The 20,726-nt window shown below is 39.7% G+C and overlaps 1 protein-coding gene across 6 annotated transcripts in view; it reads right to left on the reverse strand.

The window, feature by feature from the left end:
* Positions 1–20,726, reverse strand: part of FILIP1 (filamin A interacting protein 1) — a 181,363-nt gene that overhangs the window by 66,942 nt on the left and 93,695 nt on the right. For 5 of the 6 annotated variants that reach the window (XR_008618431.1, XR_008618430.1, XR_008618429.1 and 2 more), the window contains exon 1: positions 1,855–1,908. Coding sequence is in view for 1 of the 6 variants with exons in the window: in XM_024133061.2 (XP_023988829.1) it covers positions 1,915–2,190 (276 nt within the window). In the remaining 5 variants the exon portion in view is untranslated. The other variant, XM_024133061.2, reaches the window with a different exon arrangement.

A 20,726-nucleotide genomic window follows, 5' to 3' on the forward strand; every position in this document is an offset into this window, starting at 1 on the left:
AACTCTCTTGCTCCTGAGCAACAGGTACTTGATTATTAAGCCCAAAGCGTTAAGAAACCAAAAATCTGTAAATGGTGGAAGAAATCTTTTCTCCTTTCAGCATTCTGTTTCTCTCACAAAGCAGGACTTCACCATTTTGCCACTGTTGGGAAAAGTAGCCTCTGTCCTTCCATCTACCTCCTTATTCATTCCTCCCCAAGGGAGGAACAACTGTTCAGATTGTTGAGTTGAGGGGGGAAAGGAACCAAGAAGCATGCCCAGCTTAAGCGAACTCCAACAGGACAACCCAAAAGAAAGGTGGGTGTTTTCTGCCCTGCTCCTCTGTCCACTTGGGGTAGGCCTACTTTCTGAGGGTAAGTTGGAAACGCCTTCCTTTATGTACTGTCCACAGAACTCAGTGGGTCAGAGGCAGTGATTCTGGATGTGTGTGCTCTGCAGACCTACCTCTCCCTTGAGGGGTCATTCCAAGCTCTAACTTGGGGGAAAAGAACTAAGAAGCCCAAATGATACTATTTATCCAAGCCAAGTTCTTCAATCCAGCTGATTATAATAATAATAATATAAAACTGATATTTTGACCTCTCTATGTCTTTTACTCCTCGAGTTCCTCCAGGTTTGGAACTAAATAAGAGTGAGAGCAGTTATCACCCTCAGCTCCCAGCAAATACTAATGGCTGATATTTGCTGAGTGGCTAGTATGTTCCAGACACTATGTTAAAAGTTTTACAGGCATTGCTTCATTTAATCCTCACAACTCTATGAGATGTGCACCTGACAGAGAAGAACACTAAAGCTTAAAGAGCTGAAGTGACCTGCCCAAAGCTACAGGCAGCTAATAACTGTGGGTTATCTCAAACGTGAAAGTGGATTCAGCCAGTTGACTCTATTCTATCATATAGCGATAATTATCTCTTAATGCGTAAAGAAAAGATGAGAACAGAGCTCCAGTTCATCCTGGTTGCAGAAGTTAGAAAATTATGGGGCTGTCAATCTGTCGTGAATACTTTCTCAAGCAGATCTTACTGAGATCTGTCAAGCTGAGCTGCTGCAAAGGCTTGTCTTAAGCTAAATTACAATAAATTGCTTCGTACTTTTCATTTCTGTGTTCTTTATTCATTTATGATACTAAGTTCATATCTATGATTTTTTTTTAACCTGAATTCCGAAGAGTCAGTTTGGCTAGATCCATCAACTGGTTCCCTGATTCTTCATTGAACTTCTACTATGATGTGAGAGTATTTTTAACATGTAATATCATGGGTAATTAACAACAATAGTTGATAGTTCCTCATACAGTCTTGTATAAAAATGATTAAATATTGTCCTATTAGATTCCCTTTCATCTTAAAGAACTGTCCTAAACCTTCCATTGGGGTTTTGCTTCAACTTTTATGTTTTAGCCATTCAAATTGAGACCATTTTAATGGTCTATAAGATATCAAAACTGAGTGGCTTTATAACCATAAATATCAATAATAAAAATCAGTTTAATTTTAGGCTACCAATTTGATAATAATCTGAAAATTCAATGCTAAAACCCATAAGCACCTCAAATTTTTACACACGCCCCCTCTTAGAGAAGTAAAAGAATAACAGACTGAAGAGCAGGTAACTATCATAATCACATGAGAAACATTTCGGGCTTTAAGTATATTTAAGGAAATACTTCTACAATTCTTATCAATGAAATGTATCCACAGTAATTCTGAATTATTTAATTATACTTTAATTCTGTATTAGGGCATCATAAAATGCTTGCCTTTGAAAGAAAATGTTAAAGTGTGTAAAATGGAAGGATGTGGAGACACCCCTCTGAGGCTTCCTTCTCAGGGACTTGTCGGGGTATGTTTTTACCTCTGAGATGGGTTTCTCATACACATCTTCTCCTATGGACTTCTCCTGGGCCAGGATGGCATCCAGCTCGTACACCGTGCGCTGGTGACACTTCTCGGCCAGCAGCAGCTGCTCTAGCATGCGCCGGTAGGTTTCCTTCTGTTTTTCCTCAAGTCTGTCCAGCTCTGAGATGGGTTTCTTATACACATCTTCTCCTATGGACTTCTCCTGGGCCAGGATGGCATCTCGGTGCAGGACCCGCAGCACTTTCTCCGGCTCCGCAGACCCGTAATGAGCCTCCAGAACCTCAGGCTTGGTTTTCTCCGTCTTCAGCATGTGGATCACATCTTCCCTGGCCTGTGGTGGAAAGTGCAGCAAGGTCAGACGGCTGACAACATAAATCCTATGCCGGGCTCACAAAATCAACACGGAGTTTATTGAATATATCCCTGTCTCGTCAGGGCTATGGGCAAATTTACTGGGTGTTTTTTTAAATTTTTTTTTTTACCAAAAGCAGATTGGCAAGCAGATACTCTGCTTCAGGTTGCTAGGAAGCCGGCAAGCAGAAAAAGGGTTTGTGCTAATATTAACTACATAAAAAGTGCTCGATCTAAGTAGCAGTGATTCTGAGAAGGGGGAGGACTGGTCCCGGGGACACTTAGCCCTTTTCGGTGCACATGAGGTCAATGACAATTTAAAGTTTTCGAGTTTTCTGTTTATGCCCTCCATATACAGTATTCAAATCTGGCTTAAAATAAAACCCTGCTCTCCCCTATTCCGGTTCTAACTCCGTGTATAATTAACAAAAACAGCCTTTATTAGTGATTTCCTGTTTCCCATCAAGTGATTCATTTTGCACAGAAACACATGGTTGGGAGCTCTCATGGTGCTGGGCTGGGCTTCTCGATCTAATGTATTCCCGCTGAAGATGAAACTTAACTCCTGTAATATCCAGACTGCCAATCAGAGTCAGGTTGGTGGGGTCAGAGTTGTCCTTTCGGTTTATTAGCAAAACTTTAGTGTCTTGTTGAAGCTCTTGAGAAAACCACATGATTCTAGGCTTTCAATCATATTAACTGTGGTTCCCATTACATAATGCACATACATCTGGATGTATTTTCTACTGATGAGGAATGATGAACTTTGTAGTTATGATGGAACTGACTTTGACCAAACGTACTCCCATCTGGTTGTATACTTGTTTTTCCAGTAACGGTGATGGGTATGAAGTACCCTGACTTCATCCCAACTTGTACCCAAGAACACACTGGTGGCAATAGAATTTCAGTCTGTGACAATGGAATAGAGTTTTCCCCTGTGTTATGCTAACTGGGGGTTTTAAATCACAAACCTGGCTCATTATCATGGTATTCTAAACAAGGGAGCTAACTAGTTAGCCCTGAGACAGGACCATTATAAAGTTGGTCTTTCTTGAGATTTCTCACTTTTATTGCTTTTTCGTAGTCTCCAAATTCATCTAATTCCAAAAGGCTAAAGACGAATTTATTACAGAAACGTCACTGGACTGGAATTTGCAAATTTTCCCTATGTTGTCTCTGCCACATATACATGTGCTCCTTTCAAGACAAAAATGGAAAATATTAATTTTGAAGAAACCAGTGGTTTGGAATTAGCGAGAAAGTTAAAGTCAGAAAATAGTTGAATGGAAAGGCAATGTGTTTCCATGCAGGGCGAAAGGACAAAGCGCAGACACAGAGTCAGGCTAGCTGTACAGTGTCTTTGTGCAAATTAGAAAGAGGTGCCCGCTTCTTCCAGGAGACACAACCCTGAGTCAGAGTGCAGCCTGCCTAACGAGCAAAGAGTGGGCTGTAGTTCACCCCTATTCAGTCCCTCTGCTAGGCACCCCTGTGCAAGGCACAACTCCACATCTGTGTATGGTGACCCTGTACTGAAGGGGTCCAAGGTATGTCCATTGTTCTCAGTCTTCAGGCAGACGATGTAAACAAAGAGCTTTGCAACTGTAAATAAGTAGCTATTTTAGTTTAAAAGTTAAAGCTATCCAGTTTAAAAATATGTAAATATTATTGGTATCTTTCTTTTTAACCAAATCTTTCTAGTTCTGTTAGAAGAAAACAACTGATGTGAAACACCTATTTCTTCTCTCCCTAAAATATGTGCTTATGCTTGAACTGTATTGACTGTGTAATGCTGCATATAACAGACATTTCATTCTGAGTTCAATTACCCTAGACACCAGTTACCAAAGAAAAAGAGGCTATGGTTATGTAACGCTGTGCATTATGTATTTAGAGCCACATTACTCTTCAGGGACTAACTAAAAGCTTTTTAATTGCTGTAATAATGATCATAGAAGGAATACGAATGTTGCCCATAAATCACTGCTATTTAGTATAGTTTACTACAGTAAATCAAATATTCATATTGTGATATCTGTTTAATCAATGGAATAAGAAAGGTGATCACAATAAATTTTTTTCATTACTTTAAACATGTGATTCAATGTATGTAATTAAGATCCTACGTTTTGGGGATAAAACCACTTTACGCCTCTGTTTTGAGAGTCTTGTTAATTTTTGTAGAAAAGACTGAAGTTCAAAATGTAAGAAAATTCCTATCCTTGAACATTACTATTTTCACTCGGAAGTTTTGTTTTTTTTTTTTTTTTTTTTTTTTTTTGCGGTACGGGGCCTCTCACTGTTGTGACCTCTCCCGTTGCGGAGCACAGGCTCCGGATGCGCAGGCTCAGCGGCCATGGCTCACGGGCCCAGCCGCTCCGCGGCACGCGGGATCCTCCCGGACCGGGGCTCGAACCCGCGTCCCCTGCATCGGCAGGCGGACTCCCAACCACTGTGCCACCGGGGAAGCCCCCACTCGGAAGTTTTATCACAAGCAAATAGTTAAAGTCTTAGGGTGCTGGGGAGCTGCTAAATAGACCACTGTATTTATGTAGATGTAAAAGGACCCAGAGGGGGGAATACTTTGAAGAGGGCTCTAGAAAGGGGAGAAAAGGAGGTCGGAGGAAGAAGAGACAATGAAAATGTTCAACTGACTTAGTCTTGGTGATGGAGGAGAATAAATAGGAGATTAGGGTATAGAAACAGACACAGAGGGGTCACAGCCTTCTCTTCCATCCTACCTGGTTCCCCTTTGTGCCGAGGGAGACATACGGAGGTCAAAAACAAAGATGTCCCTGCAGAATTGAAACAGCACCCCGTGGAGCAAGGGGTTGTCTCAATTGGCTGCATAAGGAGTTGATTCCAAACACAAGGGGGCAGCAGAGGGCCGCTGTGCAAAGCCTGGGGCCGACAGGTGAGTGTGTGATCCGTCTCACAAAGTCAAGGGTGGGTAGCTGGTCTTTGCTGTGAAAGTAGGGATGGGGCGACAGACACAGGACAGGTGGAGCCCACACAGGTGGTATAGTTCAAAAGAGGGCTGAATCCAATCATCCATTCAATAAATATTTGTGCACATTCAGCACTGGAGATATAATTGCATCCTGAGGCATTGAAGTCTAGGGGAAAATAGACAATCAGTTGAAAGTCATTTACATTATAACATGACAAGCCTTAGGATGGAGGAGATACAGGGGGCTAAGAACTTGGTCCAGAAGAACACTTGACTTGAATCTGAGCTGACGGAGGAGGCTTCCTGAAGAAAGTGACCCGAAATCTCACAATAAGTACTTGAGCCAGAGAAAGAGGGGTGGAGCTAGGCTAAGAGTGTTCTTGGCCAAGGGAAACCTGTAGGCAAAGGCCAAACTGAATAGATTTAAATGCATGGGCTGGGGCCACAGGAGGCCAACGTGATAAACAACGGGCAACTCACGAAAAGCCTGTAAACCAGGCAGTGAGTTTGCATTTTATCACGGAACAGCAAGAAGCCTTGGAATTTTTAAGCATCGGGATTGTGACACGGTCCGATGGTGGAAAGATCATCCATCTGCTGTGTTAAACACAAATTCTGAATCAGCAGATCTGATGGTGTAACCCAGGAATTGTGATTTAAAATATCTCTGCAGGTGATTATGAAGCATAGCTGCACTTAGAAACCACTACTTGAGGCCAATTCAGCACCAAAAGCCCTTAAAATGTCTGCTCTGTTCAAGGCTCCCAGCAGGCTCACCTGATTCCCCAGAGGTTTCTCCTGTTCTCACTGTGTTATCAATTCCACTGATTCTTCTTCACCAAGGAATCACGGTCACTTCAGACCAGCAGCAGAAACTAGGAGGGTCCCCAGAAACTGGTGAAAGTATTTGCTACCTCTGTGCAAATGAGGGTGACCAACTGTCCTGGTTTGCCTGGGACCAAGAAGAACAGAATCCCACAAAGCTGGACTTCTGCAAATCAGGACAGTCCCAGGCAAGTTGGGACGAGTTGGTTATCCTAGGGCAAACACGGAGTGGTCAGGAGACTGGATATTCCAAAATGTCCCTGCATCTGGCAGGGCAGCCATGGTGGACTTACCGTACTCAGCAACTGAATTTCACTTACAGTGTTTCCAAAACTTAGCTTTCTTTACAGGCAAAACTCCATCATTGATGATTATGCCTAGTGACAATTTTAACAATTTTTTAAACTTGTGGGTTTTTTTAATCTTTGGGAAAAACCCATAATGAGGCAGAAAGAATGCTTAGTTCTTATGCCCATGTGACATAGCTGTTCCACACTCCTAAAATGGGTACGTGTCTAACTTTGGGAGGACAGAGGAATCAGAGTGAGCTGTGGAGCTTCAGATTAAACATGGTGCATCCTCTTGAAGCACTCAGATTACTTAAAGACTAGGGGTAGGTGGTAAGTAGTTTAAAACCCTTTCAGAAGATTATAGTACAATATTAATATTTACTTGAATATTTAGGACAAAACACAAGACTTAAAAAACATTTGCTTGAGGTGGACAGCTTGGGACAGCTTCTTAGACGATGCCACCATGGTCCCCAGCCTGGCCGTCCACTCACTTAGGTTGAGAGGGAACACAGCCAGGTGGGAAGTTTGAGAAGCCTGCCCCTAACTGTTGACATTGCACACTTCAAACAAGACATTCCCTGCCAAGAGCTGTTGACCTTGAATGGAGGATGCATTTTTTTTTTTCTTTTTGGGCACGCCAAGCGGCATGTGGGAGCTTAGTTCCCCAACCAGGGATCAAACCCGCGACCCCTGCAGTGGAAGCACGGAGTCTTAACCACTGGACACCAGGGAAGTCCCTGGAGGATGCATTTTGAAGAAAGAATAAATTTATTTCTATGCTATGGAAGAATCAGAATGTCACAGTTTCTAAACACCATCACTTCTTCGAATTATTCAGTTAACCACATAAATATGGTCTATTGCTGCATTGAGCTAAGGAGCCCTGGAAAAGATGGTCCTGGAATACCAACATATGCCCATTCTGTAAATGCTTTCCCATTCTGGGAACTCAACTCAGTGTTCCATATCTGTTTAAATAATGTAATTTATTAGTTTACTTGCCTATTTCTTTCTTAGGCTGTGAGCTGCTTTGAGGACAGGGACTGTGTCTGCAGTGTCTACTAAAGGGTGCCTGCCCACATGATAGGCACTCAGTAAATATTTGTGGAAATAAAAGTAAAATTAAGTGATGTGAAGTCAGAGAGGCATAAACTGCCGCTGAGAATCTCAGAACAACCTTAATTATTTAGCCTTGTTTAAAAGAGTTAAACAATTACATTTTTCAACTTCTGCTCTTTCATCTGACGTTCTTGTCTACAATTTAGGAGTCACTTTGTTCTTCTTAAGTTTATTCGAAAAAGAAAATATGTAAACTGAATAAGGAAAAACAGTACATTCCACTAGAATGTTACAACAGGAAACAATCTTTAAACCTCATACAAATTGAATTATACTATTTACCCTTGTTAGGTAATATGGAATATTATAAACGTATTGGAAGAAAAAAAGCTATGTAATTTATGATGGCATTAGCTATCACTATAGAAATTAAACCCATTTTTTTTCTCCTCAGTGTTAGTAAGCAAAGTTAACATAATTAGTGACACAACAACATACAAGGAGAAGATTCAGATGTGGTTAGTTTAGAGGGCCATTGGGGCTAAAAATGTGTCTTTAGGTTTTTCTGGAGAAATTTCTCTCCACAACTATATGGTTAATAATAGCCTAAAAGTCTCTATACTGCTTGTTCATTAAAGATTACTCCTTTCTAGCACTTCAGACCGAATATTATCCAAAAGAAATCTTTTATTAAAATATCACAAGCAGATGCTGTTTTTCATATTAAAACTTGCTTTTATTAATACCATGATAGCTTGAATTTTTAAAAGTAAAATTCCTAAAAATCCCAATTATGTTTTTTACAGAAATAGAAAAATCCATTCTAAAGTGCATATGGAATTTCAAGGGACCCCAAAGAGCCAAACAGTCTTGAAAGAGAGCAAAGTTGGAGGTCTCACACTTTCTGATTTCAAAACTTACAACAAAGCTACAGCAATCAAAACAGTGTGATACTGCCATAAATACAGGCATTTAGACTAGTAGAATAGAATAGAGATCCCAGAAATAAAATCTCACATATATGGTCAAATGATTTTCAATCAGAATACCAAGACCATTCAATGGAAAAGGATAGTCTTTTCAACAAATGATGCTGGGAAAACTATATATCCACAAAGAATGAAGATGCAAAAGAATGAAGATGGACCCTTACCTTACACCACATACAAAAATTAACTCAAAACGAATCAAAGACCTGAATGGAGAGCTAAAACTCTTAGAAGAAAACATAGGGGAAAAACTTCATAATATTGGATTTGGCAATGATTTCTTGGATATGACACCAAAAAAACAAGCAATAAAATAAAAAATAAATAAGTTGAACTACATCTAAATTTAAAACTTCTGTGTATCAAAGAACACAATCAACAGAGTGAAAAGCAACCCACAGAATGGGAGAAAATATTTGCAAATTATATATCTGATAAGGGATTAATATCCAGAATATACAAAGAACTCCTATAACTGAACAACAAAAACCCTGATTTTAAAATGGGCAAAAGACTTAAATAGATGTTTCTTTTTCAAATTTTATTGAAGTATAGTTGATATACAATATTATATAAGTTACAAGTGTACAATATAGTGATTCACAATTTTTAAAGGTTATACTCCATTTATAGTTATTATAAAATATTGACTATATTCCCCATGTGGTACAATATATCCTTGTGGCTTACTTTATACCTAATAGTTTGTACCTCTTAATCCCCTACCCCTGTATTGCCCTTCCCCCCTTCCCTCTCCCCACTGGTACCTACTAGTTTGTTCTGTATATCTGTGAGTCTGCTTCTTTTTTGTTATATTCACTAGGTTGTTGTATTTTTTAGATTCCACATATAAGTGATATCATACAGCATTTGTCTTTCTCTGCCTGACTTATTTCACTTAGCTTAATGCCCTTCAAGTCCATCCATGGTGTTACAAATGGCAAAATTTTGTTCTTTTTTATGGCTGAGTAGTATTCCATTGTATGTATGTATTTATGTGTGTATACATATACATATACACACACACACACACACACACATATACACACTTTCTTTATCCATTCATCTGTTGCTTCCATATCTTGTTAGGTTGCTTCCATATCTTGGCAGTTGTAAATAATGCTGCTATAAACATTGGGGTGCATGTATCTTTTTGAATTTGTGTTTTTGGTTTTTTTCAGATACATACCTAAATAGACATTTCTCTAAAAATATACAAATGGCCAACAAGCACATGAAAAGACATTCAATATTGCTAATCATTAGGGAAATGCAAATCAAAACCACAATGAGATACCACTTCACACACATTAGGATGGCTATCATCAAAACAAACAAACAAACAAAAAAACAAAAAACAGGAAATAAGTATTGGCAAGGATGTAGAGAAATTGGAATCCTTGTACACTGTAAAATGGTTTAGGCACTGTGGAAAACAGTATGGTGGTTTTTCAAAAAATTACAAATAAATTAACCATATGATCCAGTAATTCTATTACAAATAAATTACCATATGATCCAGTAATTGAAAGCAGGAACACTTAGGTTTATAGCAGCATACTATTAGCAATAGCCAAAAGGTGGAATACAACATCTGTACTCACTGACAGATGAATGGATAAACAAATGTAGTATATACATACCCTCCAATATTGCTCAGCCTTTTGAGAAAAAGGAAATTCTGACACATGCTACAACCTGGATGAACCTTGAAGACACTTAGCCAAGTGAAATGAGCCAGTCACAAAAGGTCAAAGACTATTCCATTTATATGAGGTACTTAGAAAAGTCAAATTCATAGAGACAGAAAGTAGAGTGGTGGTTGGCAGGGACAGGAGGGAAAGGAGGATGGAGAGCTATTGTTTAATGTGTACAGAGTTCCAGGTTTGGAAGATGAAAAACATTCTAGAGATGGATGCATGGTGGTGCACAGCAAGGTGAATGCATTTGATGCCAGTGGATTGTACACTTAAAAATGGTTAAAATGGTAAATGTTATGTATATTTTGCCACAATTAAAAAAAAAAAGTACCACCTTGTTCACCCCCCAAAAATTCAAATAAGAAAAGAAAATACAAACCATCCCCAATCCTTTATCTAGAGAATACCACTTTTTTAAAAAGGTAAAATTCCATGTAGAAAATTATAAAAGTGCAGTCATGTTTTCATGTGATTAGTTATCTGAACATTACAGTCACCCATGGATTTAAACACACTTTCTTTACTTATGTGGTTTTCTTCTTTTTTCTTTTTTTTACCCACATTGGGATATTAATAGCAACACAACTGCTGCATCCCGGATTAGAAATTAGATAAGGCCCCAGGTTCCCCCCTTCAGTGCTGTGGTTCTGCAGTGTAGAGTTTCTTAAATTCCAAAAGACTACAGCCTTTGGTTCTGTGCTAATAAAGACCTTAGGCAGAGCCCTTGAAATGCCTACCCCTGCACGTAATCAGGTCCAACAGACAAAGAGTCCAGCTTTCTGTGTGCTGGTGGAGAAGCTGAATCCCGTAAAACGTGGGAGAAGTCATTGCTGAGGCACAACTCTATGATTGCTTTCTCACCGTCGTTGTTTACCCGGCTGCATGAATTTAACCCCGTCAACATAAACCAGCTAGAGGAGACCCAAGACAGACACAGCGTCTGTAGCAGACCTTGCACAGATAGCTCTATACAGACCCCTCTGGTACAATTCTGCTTATTTATGGAAATCTCCTTCACCTGCTGACTTCATCCTGTGACTGTCTCCTTCCCATATGGTCTCTAGAAGTATTTTTCAAGCTTGAGTGAAATCCTTCCATGTACCCTTGTCTGGAGGAGTGACTGGCAGGGTGGCCCTGACACAGGGCTATTTGCATGAGGAACCCAGGCTCTTCCTGGGAAAGAGCCCATCCCGGGGGAGGAAGGGCATCATTTTGGTTGAAGGACAATGGGGCAGGGTCAGAGGGGAAGGGTGAGTCTGAGTGCAGCACAGCGTCTGTCGCTCCGAAGCCCTTCCAGCCCAGGCGCCTCGACCCCCGCCTGAGTCCCAGGGTGAGGGACTGCCGTAAGAGAGCCCAAAAAGAACTGGAAGAATTGGTAAATTAGAATTCAGCAGTAGGCAGGGAAGGCGGGAAGGGGCAGCCCTCTCTCTGTCTGGCATCCTGCTCTCAGTGTACACATCAGCCTGAGCCGCCTCCAAGTTGGCACCAACTGACGTACACGGAGGAGAAAGCCCTGGGCCTCACACAGCAGAGCTGGCTGTGGGCTGGAGCGGGGAAAAGGGCCAAGTGGCAAATGCCAAATGGTAGCCCGGAGCAGGCTGTGCACCACGTGTGGGTCACCCTCTGAGGACTCCCTGTGCATAAGGGGCCTGGCATCCCACAGAGCAGGTGAAGGCACAGGGAAGGAGAGGGAAAAGGTAGTTTCTTTGATCTCATTTTCATCCTCTGACTGGTGAGGGCTGGGAAATAGAAGTAACACTCTTTCAAAAGAGAAGATATTTCAATCAAACAAGACTACATTGTCTAGAAAAAATGTATATGTAAGGTTTATTTGAATCACATAACATTAAATTCCTTAGGATTTTTTGTGTTTTTTGAGGTATTCATTTCAGCCTCTGACCTAAGTGATTTGTATATTTGTAGCATACATTTGACCAACTTAGAACAAGTAGAGTTTAATTTTTTGAACAAACATACAAGAAAATCTCAGCCACTATGAACCTACAGGGCCTGTCACGCTGAATATTTACTTTTATAAGTAACTGAAAAACATTTACTTGAAACAACAGAGTTGTTTAACTGTAGGGGTTTGGGAATAGGATGAATTCTCAAACTGAATTCATTTAGAATTCAAATGAATTATGAAGTCCCTTTCCTTTTAAAAAAGAATATAATATACATAAGTTAATGTCTTTCTGAGAACTCGGGGTGGTCATTCTAAGTATCAGATGTTCTGGTGTACTGAAGATGTTTATTGCAATGTGCTTCCTTAACCCACTTGCTTTTTGTCTTTCTCTTTATTTTTTTATTATTTTAATTTTTGGCTGCATCGGGTCTTAGTTGCAGCACGCGGCCTCTTCATTGTGGCACTTGGGCTCTCCCTAGTTGAGGCGTGCAGGCTCTGTAGTTGTGACATGCAGGCTTAGTTGCCCTGCAGCATGTGGGATCTTAGTTCCCCAACTAGGGATTGAACCCTCATCCCCTGCATTGGTAGGTGGATTCTCAACCACTGGACCACCAGGGAAGTCCCTGTCTTTCTCTTTAAACAAGTTGCTGATGGAAACTTAGAGCTAGTTTTTTGCTTATTTTTACTCCTACTCGAGAGAAGCAATGTGGTAGAAACAGCATGCACTTGGGACTCTTGAGTTAGAAACGTACATCAGCACTACTGCTAGTGTGACTTGAATGAGTTAGCGTCTCTGAACTCAGTTTCTTCATCTGTAAAATGGGCACAGCAGTAGTTCCCTCACAGGTTTTACATGAGCTGATGTATAAAGGTACCTGGCAAATGTTAGCTACCCTGCCCTTTAGCAGCCAGACAGACATACTGTGGCTCTGCTAACGTGACCTTCAGCCACTTAGCTCTGAACTTCATCTTCCCAACCCTGTAAGAGATTGAAATATATGTGAAGTGGTTAATATAGTGCCTGAAATACCGTGGATGCCCAATAAAAGGCAATTTCCTCTTTTTTCTTTCCTCATAGGAGTGAGTTGACTGATGTGGAACAGCTGGATCTATTGGGCAACTCAGAGAAAAGCCTTTCCACAAACTGCATCAGTAAGTCAAAGGCTAAGGCAGTTCTCCTCACCCCTGTGGCTCTCGATATCCTGTGACTCCCCGGACCACTCATAACAGTACCTGCAATTCCTGTGCCACAGGCTTCACAGACACTGGCAGCCCCTGCTGGCTTGCCCTGCGCCTCCGAGCCCCCTGCACTATTTGTTGGTGTGATTTGAAGGAGCAGCTCCTGGCCGAATTCAAGCATTTGGACTCCACAGTTTATGCTAGAGTCTGCAGTTTCTTCATCACCCCTGTCAAAAGTTTATATTGCAGCAGGAATGACTTAACAATTTTTCCTAAACTTTTCTAAGTATTCTATTTAAAACCTGGCATCGGTAAGAAACAATGTCAAACAGCACATCTTGTGCTAGCACTGAGGCTGGAAGCATTGCCTCTAAATGAAGGTGCAACCAAAGCCAAGCCCTCTGATTTAGGAAAAGAAAATAAAAATAAGTAGAAAAATAGAGATGTTGAGCTTCCCTGGTGGCGCAGTGGTTAAGAATCCACCTGCCAATGCAGAGGACACGGGTTTGAGCCCTGGTCCGGGAAGATCCCACATGCTGCGGAGCAACTAAGTCCGTGCGTCACAACTACTGAAGCCCACGCGTCACAACTACTGAAGCCCACGTGCCTAGAGCCACAACAAAGAGAAGCCACTGCAATGAAGAGTAGCCCCCTCTCGCTGCAACTAGAGAAAGCCCGCACGCAGCAACGAAGACCCAACGCAGCCAAAACTAAATAAAATAAAATAAATTAATTAAAGAAAAGAAAATAGAAATGTTAATTTTTTAAAAATTGCATCTTTGATGTTTAATAAAATTCTTATGAGTTCCTAGTTGGAATGCCCTTTTTTAAAGAAAGGAGACCCCTGAAAAAGGCACAAGATTTCTGTACTGTTTTTGATTGGTTCTTTAAATAAATTTATTTATTATTTTTGTCTGTGTTGGGTCTTCGTTCCTGCGCGCGGGCTTTCTCTAGTTGCGGCGAGCGGGGGCTGCTCTTCGTTGAGGTGCGCGGGCTTCTCATTGCGGTGGCTTCTCTTGTTGTGGAGCACGGGCTCTAGGCGCACAGGCTTCAGTAGTTGTGGCTCGCGGGCTCTAGAGTGCAGGCTCAGTAGTTGTGGCGCACTGGCTTAGTTGCTCCGTGGCATGTGGGATCTTCCCGGACCAGGGCTCAAACCCGTGTCTGCTGCATTGGCAGGTGGATTCTTAACCACTGCGCCACCAGGGAAGCCTCGGCTAACTGCTTTTATGGACAATATTTGGCATTCTGGTGCCAAATCCCAGATTGTAATGCCAAATTTACCCTTTTAAAGAGAAAATGTAGTTGATTACATCTGCTTATACAATTACCAAGCTTTTTTACTCTATTGGACCACACTCAAAAAACTTTTATCAAGAAAACCTCATGTGTGCTATTACCTAAGTGTCAGTGTTTAGGAACCACGTGATGCTCTGTGATTTGAGAATAGATGTAAAATGTGTAGCCCTGCCCTTCTGTCGCCTGATACTACCCTAATCACTGTACTCATCACTTTGTAACCACTATTGCTCGTTTTCTCCCTTCCCGCACGACTGGCAGCCGAGGGGGGCCACAGCCTCTTGTTCTCTTGTGTCCCTGGCCCCTAGCACGGGACCCAACTCAATAAACTTTTGTTACATGTATGAGTAAAGTGTGTGTGTGTGTGTTGTGTGCATATATTCTCCTTATCCAACAGCAGTGTCCTGTGTTTCCCCTTTTCTAAGTGTGTCTACTTTCTCTTTTGAGGACAGAACAGCTTCTTAAAAATCTACCTTTTACCTTTCACTACACAAAGCTTAGACCCCAAAAGATACTGGCTTATTACTTCCTTTTATGTTCATGAAATTCCTGTCAAGTCTCCCCATGATTCAAGGAACAAATAGAAATGAATTACAGTTGATTCTCATTATCTGCAATAGTTGTTTTCTGTAAAGTTACCACAAACAGTGAGTTAGAGAACACAGAATCCTTGCTCTGGGGGAAATGCAGTTAGGTTCCCACAAGGCTCTCATCACAATATTTTCATCATCCATCAGTATATAACCTTGTTTTACGTGTTTCTTTGTTTAAAGACAGATGAGTGAATGAATGAATGAATGATGAATGAATATACATGAGTAGTTATCTGACTTTGAAGGGGGAAAACATTTTCTCTGAAATGACAAAGAAAGAGATTAGAGATTCTATATGTGAAAAAAAATCGTAGCCAATTAAATGGCCAAAAAACATATTTGTAACAACTATGACAGACATAAGGTAACTATCCTCAATTACAAAGAGTTCACATATATCAGTGAAAAAAAACCCTAAGGCTCAATAGAAAGGCATAAATATACAATTTACTTATATATAAAATGTTCATTAGGAAATAGTTCAACTTAACTAACAACTAAATAAATGTAAATTAAAGCAATGGTGAGATACCATTGCTCAGCCTTAAATCAGAACACATTTTAGAACTATAATAGTCATTGTAGTGAGAGTTTGTTTAATGGGCATTTTCATAATTTTGTTGGGAAGGTTCTGGAAAACAATTTGGTAATAGATGCATACAAGAGACCTTTTCATTGAGGATTTTAACAAGAAGGACAGAGATTTGTGCATGAGTATGTTCATTATGATGCTATTTATAACAGTGAAAAGATTGGAATCAATGTAAATATTCAATAAGGAAATATTTGAGAAAAATATAATACTTCCATAAGGTAAAATATTTTACAGACTTCGAATAATGTATTTCGAGGGATGTTGAATGATGTGGGAAATGCTTATAACGTTATTCAAATTTGTGTGTACACTGTGCTTGCAATTATGTAAAAAAAATATATGTGAAGAAAAATACACATATATTCACAATTGTTCTTTCAGGATGTTAGAATTATGGGTGATTCATGTTTTTCTTTGTAAACTTTTAAATATTTCTAAATCATTGTTTCTCAAACTTTTTTCAGTTTTGTGCTTCTAAGGAGACTTTTTAGATATTTTTCTCCTAATCTCCCCCTTATGAAACTTTAATGTACATCTGTTAATGTACTGTGATCTTTCTGAGGTGCACAAACCATTATGACATTTAAAATTTCTTTACTCCTCTCTAAGAACTAATTTTACCCTGTTGGGAAACTCTCATTGAGAATACATATTCTAAATGATCTACATTGAACTACTTTTATTTTGATAATCAGATAAAATGTTTTTTAAAAGAAAGTTCCAGAATGGGTAGTATCAACTCAGAGGAATAAATCTCTAATAGTAGAATTTCTCCTACTCTGGTACCTGAAATTTTGAAGCAATTATCTTTTTATCATGTCTAAAATTGCTTACGTAAGTAAACATGTATTCCAACTAATATGTCTGGCACTATATGTGTAATATGAAACTAACATATTTTTCAGGGAAGGATAGAGTTGAATTTAATAACAACCAATATTTTAATTGCACGCTGGTGTGAACAAAATTATTTTCATGGGTATTACTTATTTCTCTTAACCCCATTCTACAGATGAAGAAAATAAGGATCGAAGAAATTAAATAGCCTGCCCAAGGTTACATGATTTGTAAGAAACAGAGTTATCTGATTTCAAAATATTTATCCTTTCCATTACAAGTTGCTCTGGGGGTCAGTAACAGTTTTCTGTGAGAATATGATATAAACACAAAGCAAGAGAAGGCCCTGGAATGAAATTCACTGGGTAATATTTCCCATAGTAACATTCATCCACAAATGGTACCACCACCATCTGGTCCAGTTTCCCCACACGATGTAACTTGATTGGCTTGCCATGATCTTGCCAACATTTTTTGAGCACTGTCATCTTTTTAGTAACTTCCCTAAAAATGTCACATTTCTCTCTCATGCCAGGGCATGTGAGGTCGGTGAACCCAATCCTGCAAACTTCCTTCTCTGACTCTCCAAGACCCCTCCACTACTGCTGGGAGATGGCCCTAGAGTATGACTTCTTGCAATGTACTTTGAAGTAGATAAAATATGCACTCATGGACATCTGTCTGTTATTTCCTGCACTCACAGCTTTGTTCTTCTTTATTGCCAGAGAATTCTATGGATGATGTCACTTTTCTCTGAAAAGAACAGGCCATCAGAGCTTTTCACTGACATAATTAATTATCTGTAGCTTGACTCTAAGCCAGAAACTTCTCAAGGCACAGCCCCCAAAGAATTAACTCTACTGTGCTTGCTATTCTTAAACTTTTAAAGAGACAGGGTACCCTATCTTTTTTTTCTCAGACCCTGATAATGGTATTTTTGTTCAGTGATATCAAGTAACAGAAAGTGAACTGGGGCAGTGTTCTATGATTTCACAAGGAAGACCTCCGGTTCAATGGGCAGCAAACTCAAAAGGTCGCTACAGATCAAGCATACAAAGCAAAGCTTTTAGGGCTTAGTCTTAAATGCTACAGGACTGCATCACAATTACTGAATAGACTGGGGGATCCTGTGAATCTGCAGCCAAAAAAATGAGATCTCAACCCAAGCTAACCATGTTAAATTACCCGCAAGGTGAAAAACTTCAGCTTACCAGCCACAAAAGCCTAAAACATCACTGTATTTAAACTTTACAAGATATAAGGAGTTACCAGAATGACTCACATATTTTGAGTTTTCACCTATGCCTTTATATAGATCTAAGGCAAATTAGCCAGTTCATCAGAAAATGTTGCCATCCATTCCGCTGGGTTTATGAGATTATGTAAATGAGCTATTACTTGTCTCTTTAAACCTGGGGCTCTGTGGGGAATGATCAACACAGCACATGTCATAACGTGGTGGAGGGGTCTGAAAGAATCAAGGCCCTGAGTTCCGGCCCTGCTCTTCACTGGCTGAGTGATAACATAAGATGCAGGAAACCTCTCAACTTTCTCAACTCTGGTAGAAAGAGCAGTATCCTATCTAGCTCAAAGAATTATCTAAGACTGCAGATTTGAATATGTATATAATTATGGCCTCCCCCCAAAAGGAATTGTTACTTATGGCCTCTTTTGCTGCCTTGATTCTGCATAAACCAGTTTAAATTGTGCTCTCTCTGGATTAATTTAATTTAGTAAATTATCTCTTCAGATCTACTGTCAAAATTTTTAAAGATTTAAACTTATAATGTAATAAATGTTGATTATTTTTTGAAGATCAACATTACAGAATCAACAGTAAAGAAAAAGTGAAGGTGTATGCCACTTTCTCCCAAATTCCACTCCCCAGGGCTGATTCTATTAATAATTTGAAGTCGATCTTTTCAGGATTGTTTTTCTCTATAGATACATAAATGCAGATGTCAGCACAGACACACTTTCTCTGTCTCTCTCTCTCTATTGCTCTCTCCCTAATATTATCAAGCATTTACTATATGCCAGAAAATGTGTAGAGAGCTTTGCAAACATTATCTTGTTTAAACTTCACAATAACCTTAACAAATAGGTACTATTATTATCACCATTTTGTGGACGAGGGATCTGAATTGGTACAAAGAAGTTCTGTAATTCGCTCAACCTGTGTGGTGTCAGGATGCAAATCTAGGCAGCCTAACTCCAGAGCTGACAATCTTTTTTTTTTTGCGGTACGCGGGCCTCTCACTGTTGTGGCCTCTCCCGTTGCGGAGCACAGGCTCCGGACGCGCAGGCTCAGCGGCCATGGCTCACGGGCCCAGCCGCTCCGCGGCACGTGGGATCCTCCCTGACCGAGGCACGAACCCGTGTCCCCTGCATCGGCAGGCGGACTCCCAACCACTGCGCCACCAGGGAAGCCCCAGAGCTGGCAATCTTAAAATTATACTTTATGAATTCCCCCTACGTACCTATCAATATAGAGTCTCTCAAATATGTACCACTTTATTTTTTTATTCTAATAGAATGCAAAGCTCAAGAAGAATGAAATTCTATTGATGCTAATTCTCATTTCACCAGAACTAACAATTATGTCTTGCTTATTTGTTTTTCAATAACTTGATTGTCTTCTTTATTTATACATGTCCAGCTGTCAACTGAGTCTTTTCCAGTTTTCTTAATTCTTTTTGTCTGAATCTGTAACCCAAAGTTTAGATCAAACACTAATACTCACCTCCCAAAAAATTCCAAGGGAAAGACCAGATAATTGTGTTGGACTAGAATTCCACTGTGTTGAATTTGTTTGAAATAAAGATCTCTACTGTGATTATGCCTGTAGTAATTAAATAAAATCTTTACCAAACCTCTCTTTGATTTGTCCCGTTACCTTCCCTGGATGAAAGCTGAAGGACGTGGCTACTGCTTCTGTTTCCACTAACATCAGCACACACCATAGATGGAGCAGTTAATTAACTCCTTCCTTCTTCCTTCCCTCCTTTCTTTCTTCTTTCTTTCTATTTACTCATTTATTAACTTAGCAGCTCCATGTAAAGTTATTTCGCTAGTTGTTACGATGAATCCCACATGAGTAGGACATAATCCCATTTTTGCATGACTTTATAATCCACTAGGAATGAAATTTGGGAAGGTAACTCCTATAGCTAATTATTCATCAAGCCACCTTTTGAAAGGAAGGATGGGAGGAAAGTTCTAGAGCATGGGATAGCATAGGGAAGCCATGAGAAAGGATTAACTTTAATTTCAGTTTTTTGACTAACTTAAATGGCTCCAAGTTTTAGCAGAACAGTTGATTCACAGAATTGTAGGAATTTAGAGTAGGAAAGACCTTGAACCCTTTGATTTACAACTAAGGAAACAGAGGTTCAGAGAAGCCAATGATTTGCCCAAGAGATACAACTGATTGGTTGTTGATTATATATTAGTACCCAGGTCTCTTGATTCTCAGACCAGAGAGCTCTCCACTTTACTAAATCACTAGTGAATACATGGCAACAATCTCAAGTAGGAATTAATCCATATGCTAATTAATTAGTTTTTAAAATGTGACCTGAGCAATTTTTTGGCCAGATCAATTTTTAAAATAAACATTTGAATTCTATTGGGCACACTTGAAGGAATCTTGGCATGCTATAAAATCAATGCCCTAAAAAAGTAGTTGATATTTCTCTGAAATTTGATTATGTATTCAAACACATTATTTGTCCATTAGCAATAGGAATATTGATGCTGAGCTCAAAAATATTGGAGTCAACATTTTTACCTTAATTTTCAGATCAGTGAGTACATATATAAAGTATTATTTACAGCATGCGTCTTCCCATGCGCAATTCCTACATCAACCAATTTTTTTATAGTCCTCTTGAGAGAAGATGTTGGAAAAACTTGATTTTGTTATGTTTATCAGCAACTACTGCCAATAACCAATCATCATTCAAAGTGGGGAGCACTCTGGTTAAGCATGTTATATATCATGTTTTCATTACTTGCAGCCCCTTAGGATTTTTTTTTTCATGATAGCCTAAGCCTGAGCTTTATCTGACAGCATGACTTTGATTCTGATGTTTAAAAATCTCTGCCTTACTAGCTTGTGTAATGTTCCCAGTGTATCAGCTTTTTCATAGTAAATGACCAAGAACAACTAAGATTGGCTAAGATTCATATTAATTCCTGGGAAGTTTCAGGGAAAAAACTTTGATTATGATAGAGTGGATAAAATGGCTCATGGTCCCCTAGTCTACCTCAAACTCCTGCTGCTTATTTGTAG

Source organism: Physeter macrocephalus, chromosome 10, assembly GCF_002837175.3.
Source record: "Physeter macrocephalus isolate SW-GA chromosome 10, ASM283717v5, whole genome shotgun sequence".
NCBI lineage: Eukaryota > Metazoa > Chordata > Mammalia > Artiodactyla > Physeteridae > Physeter > Physeter macrocephalus.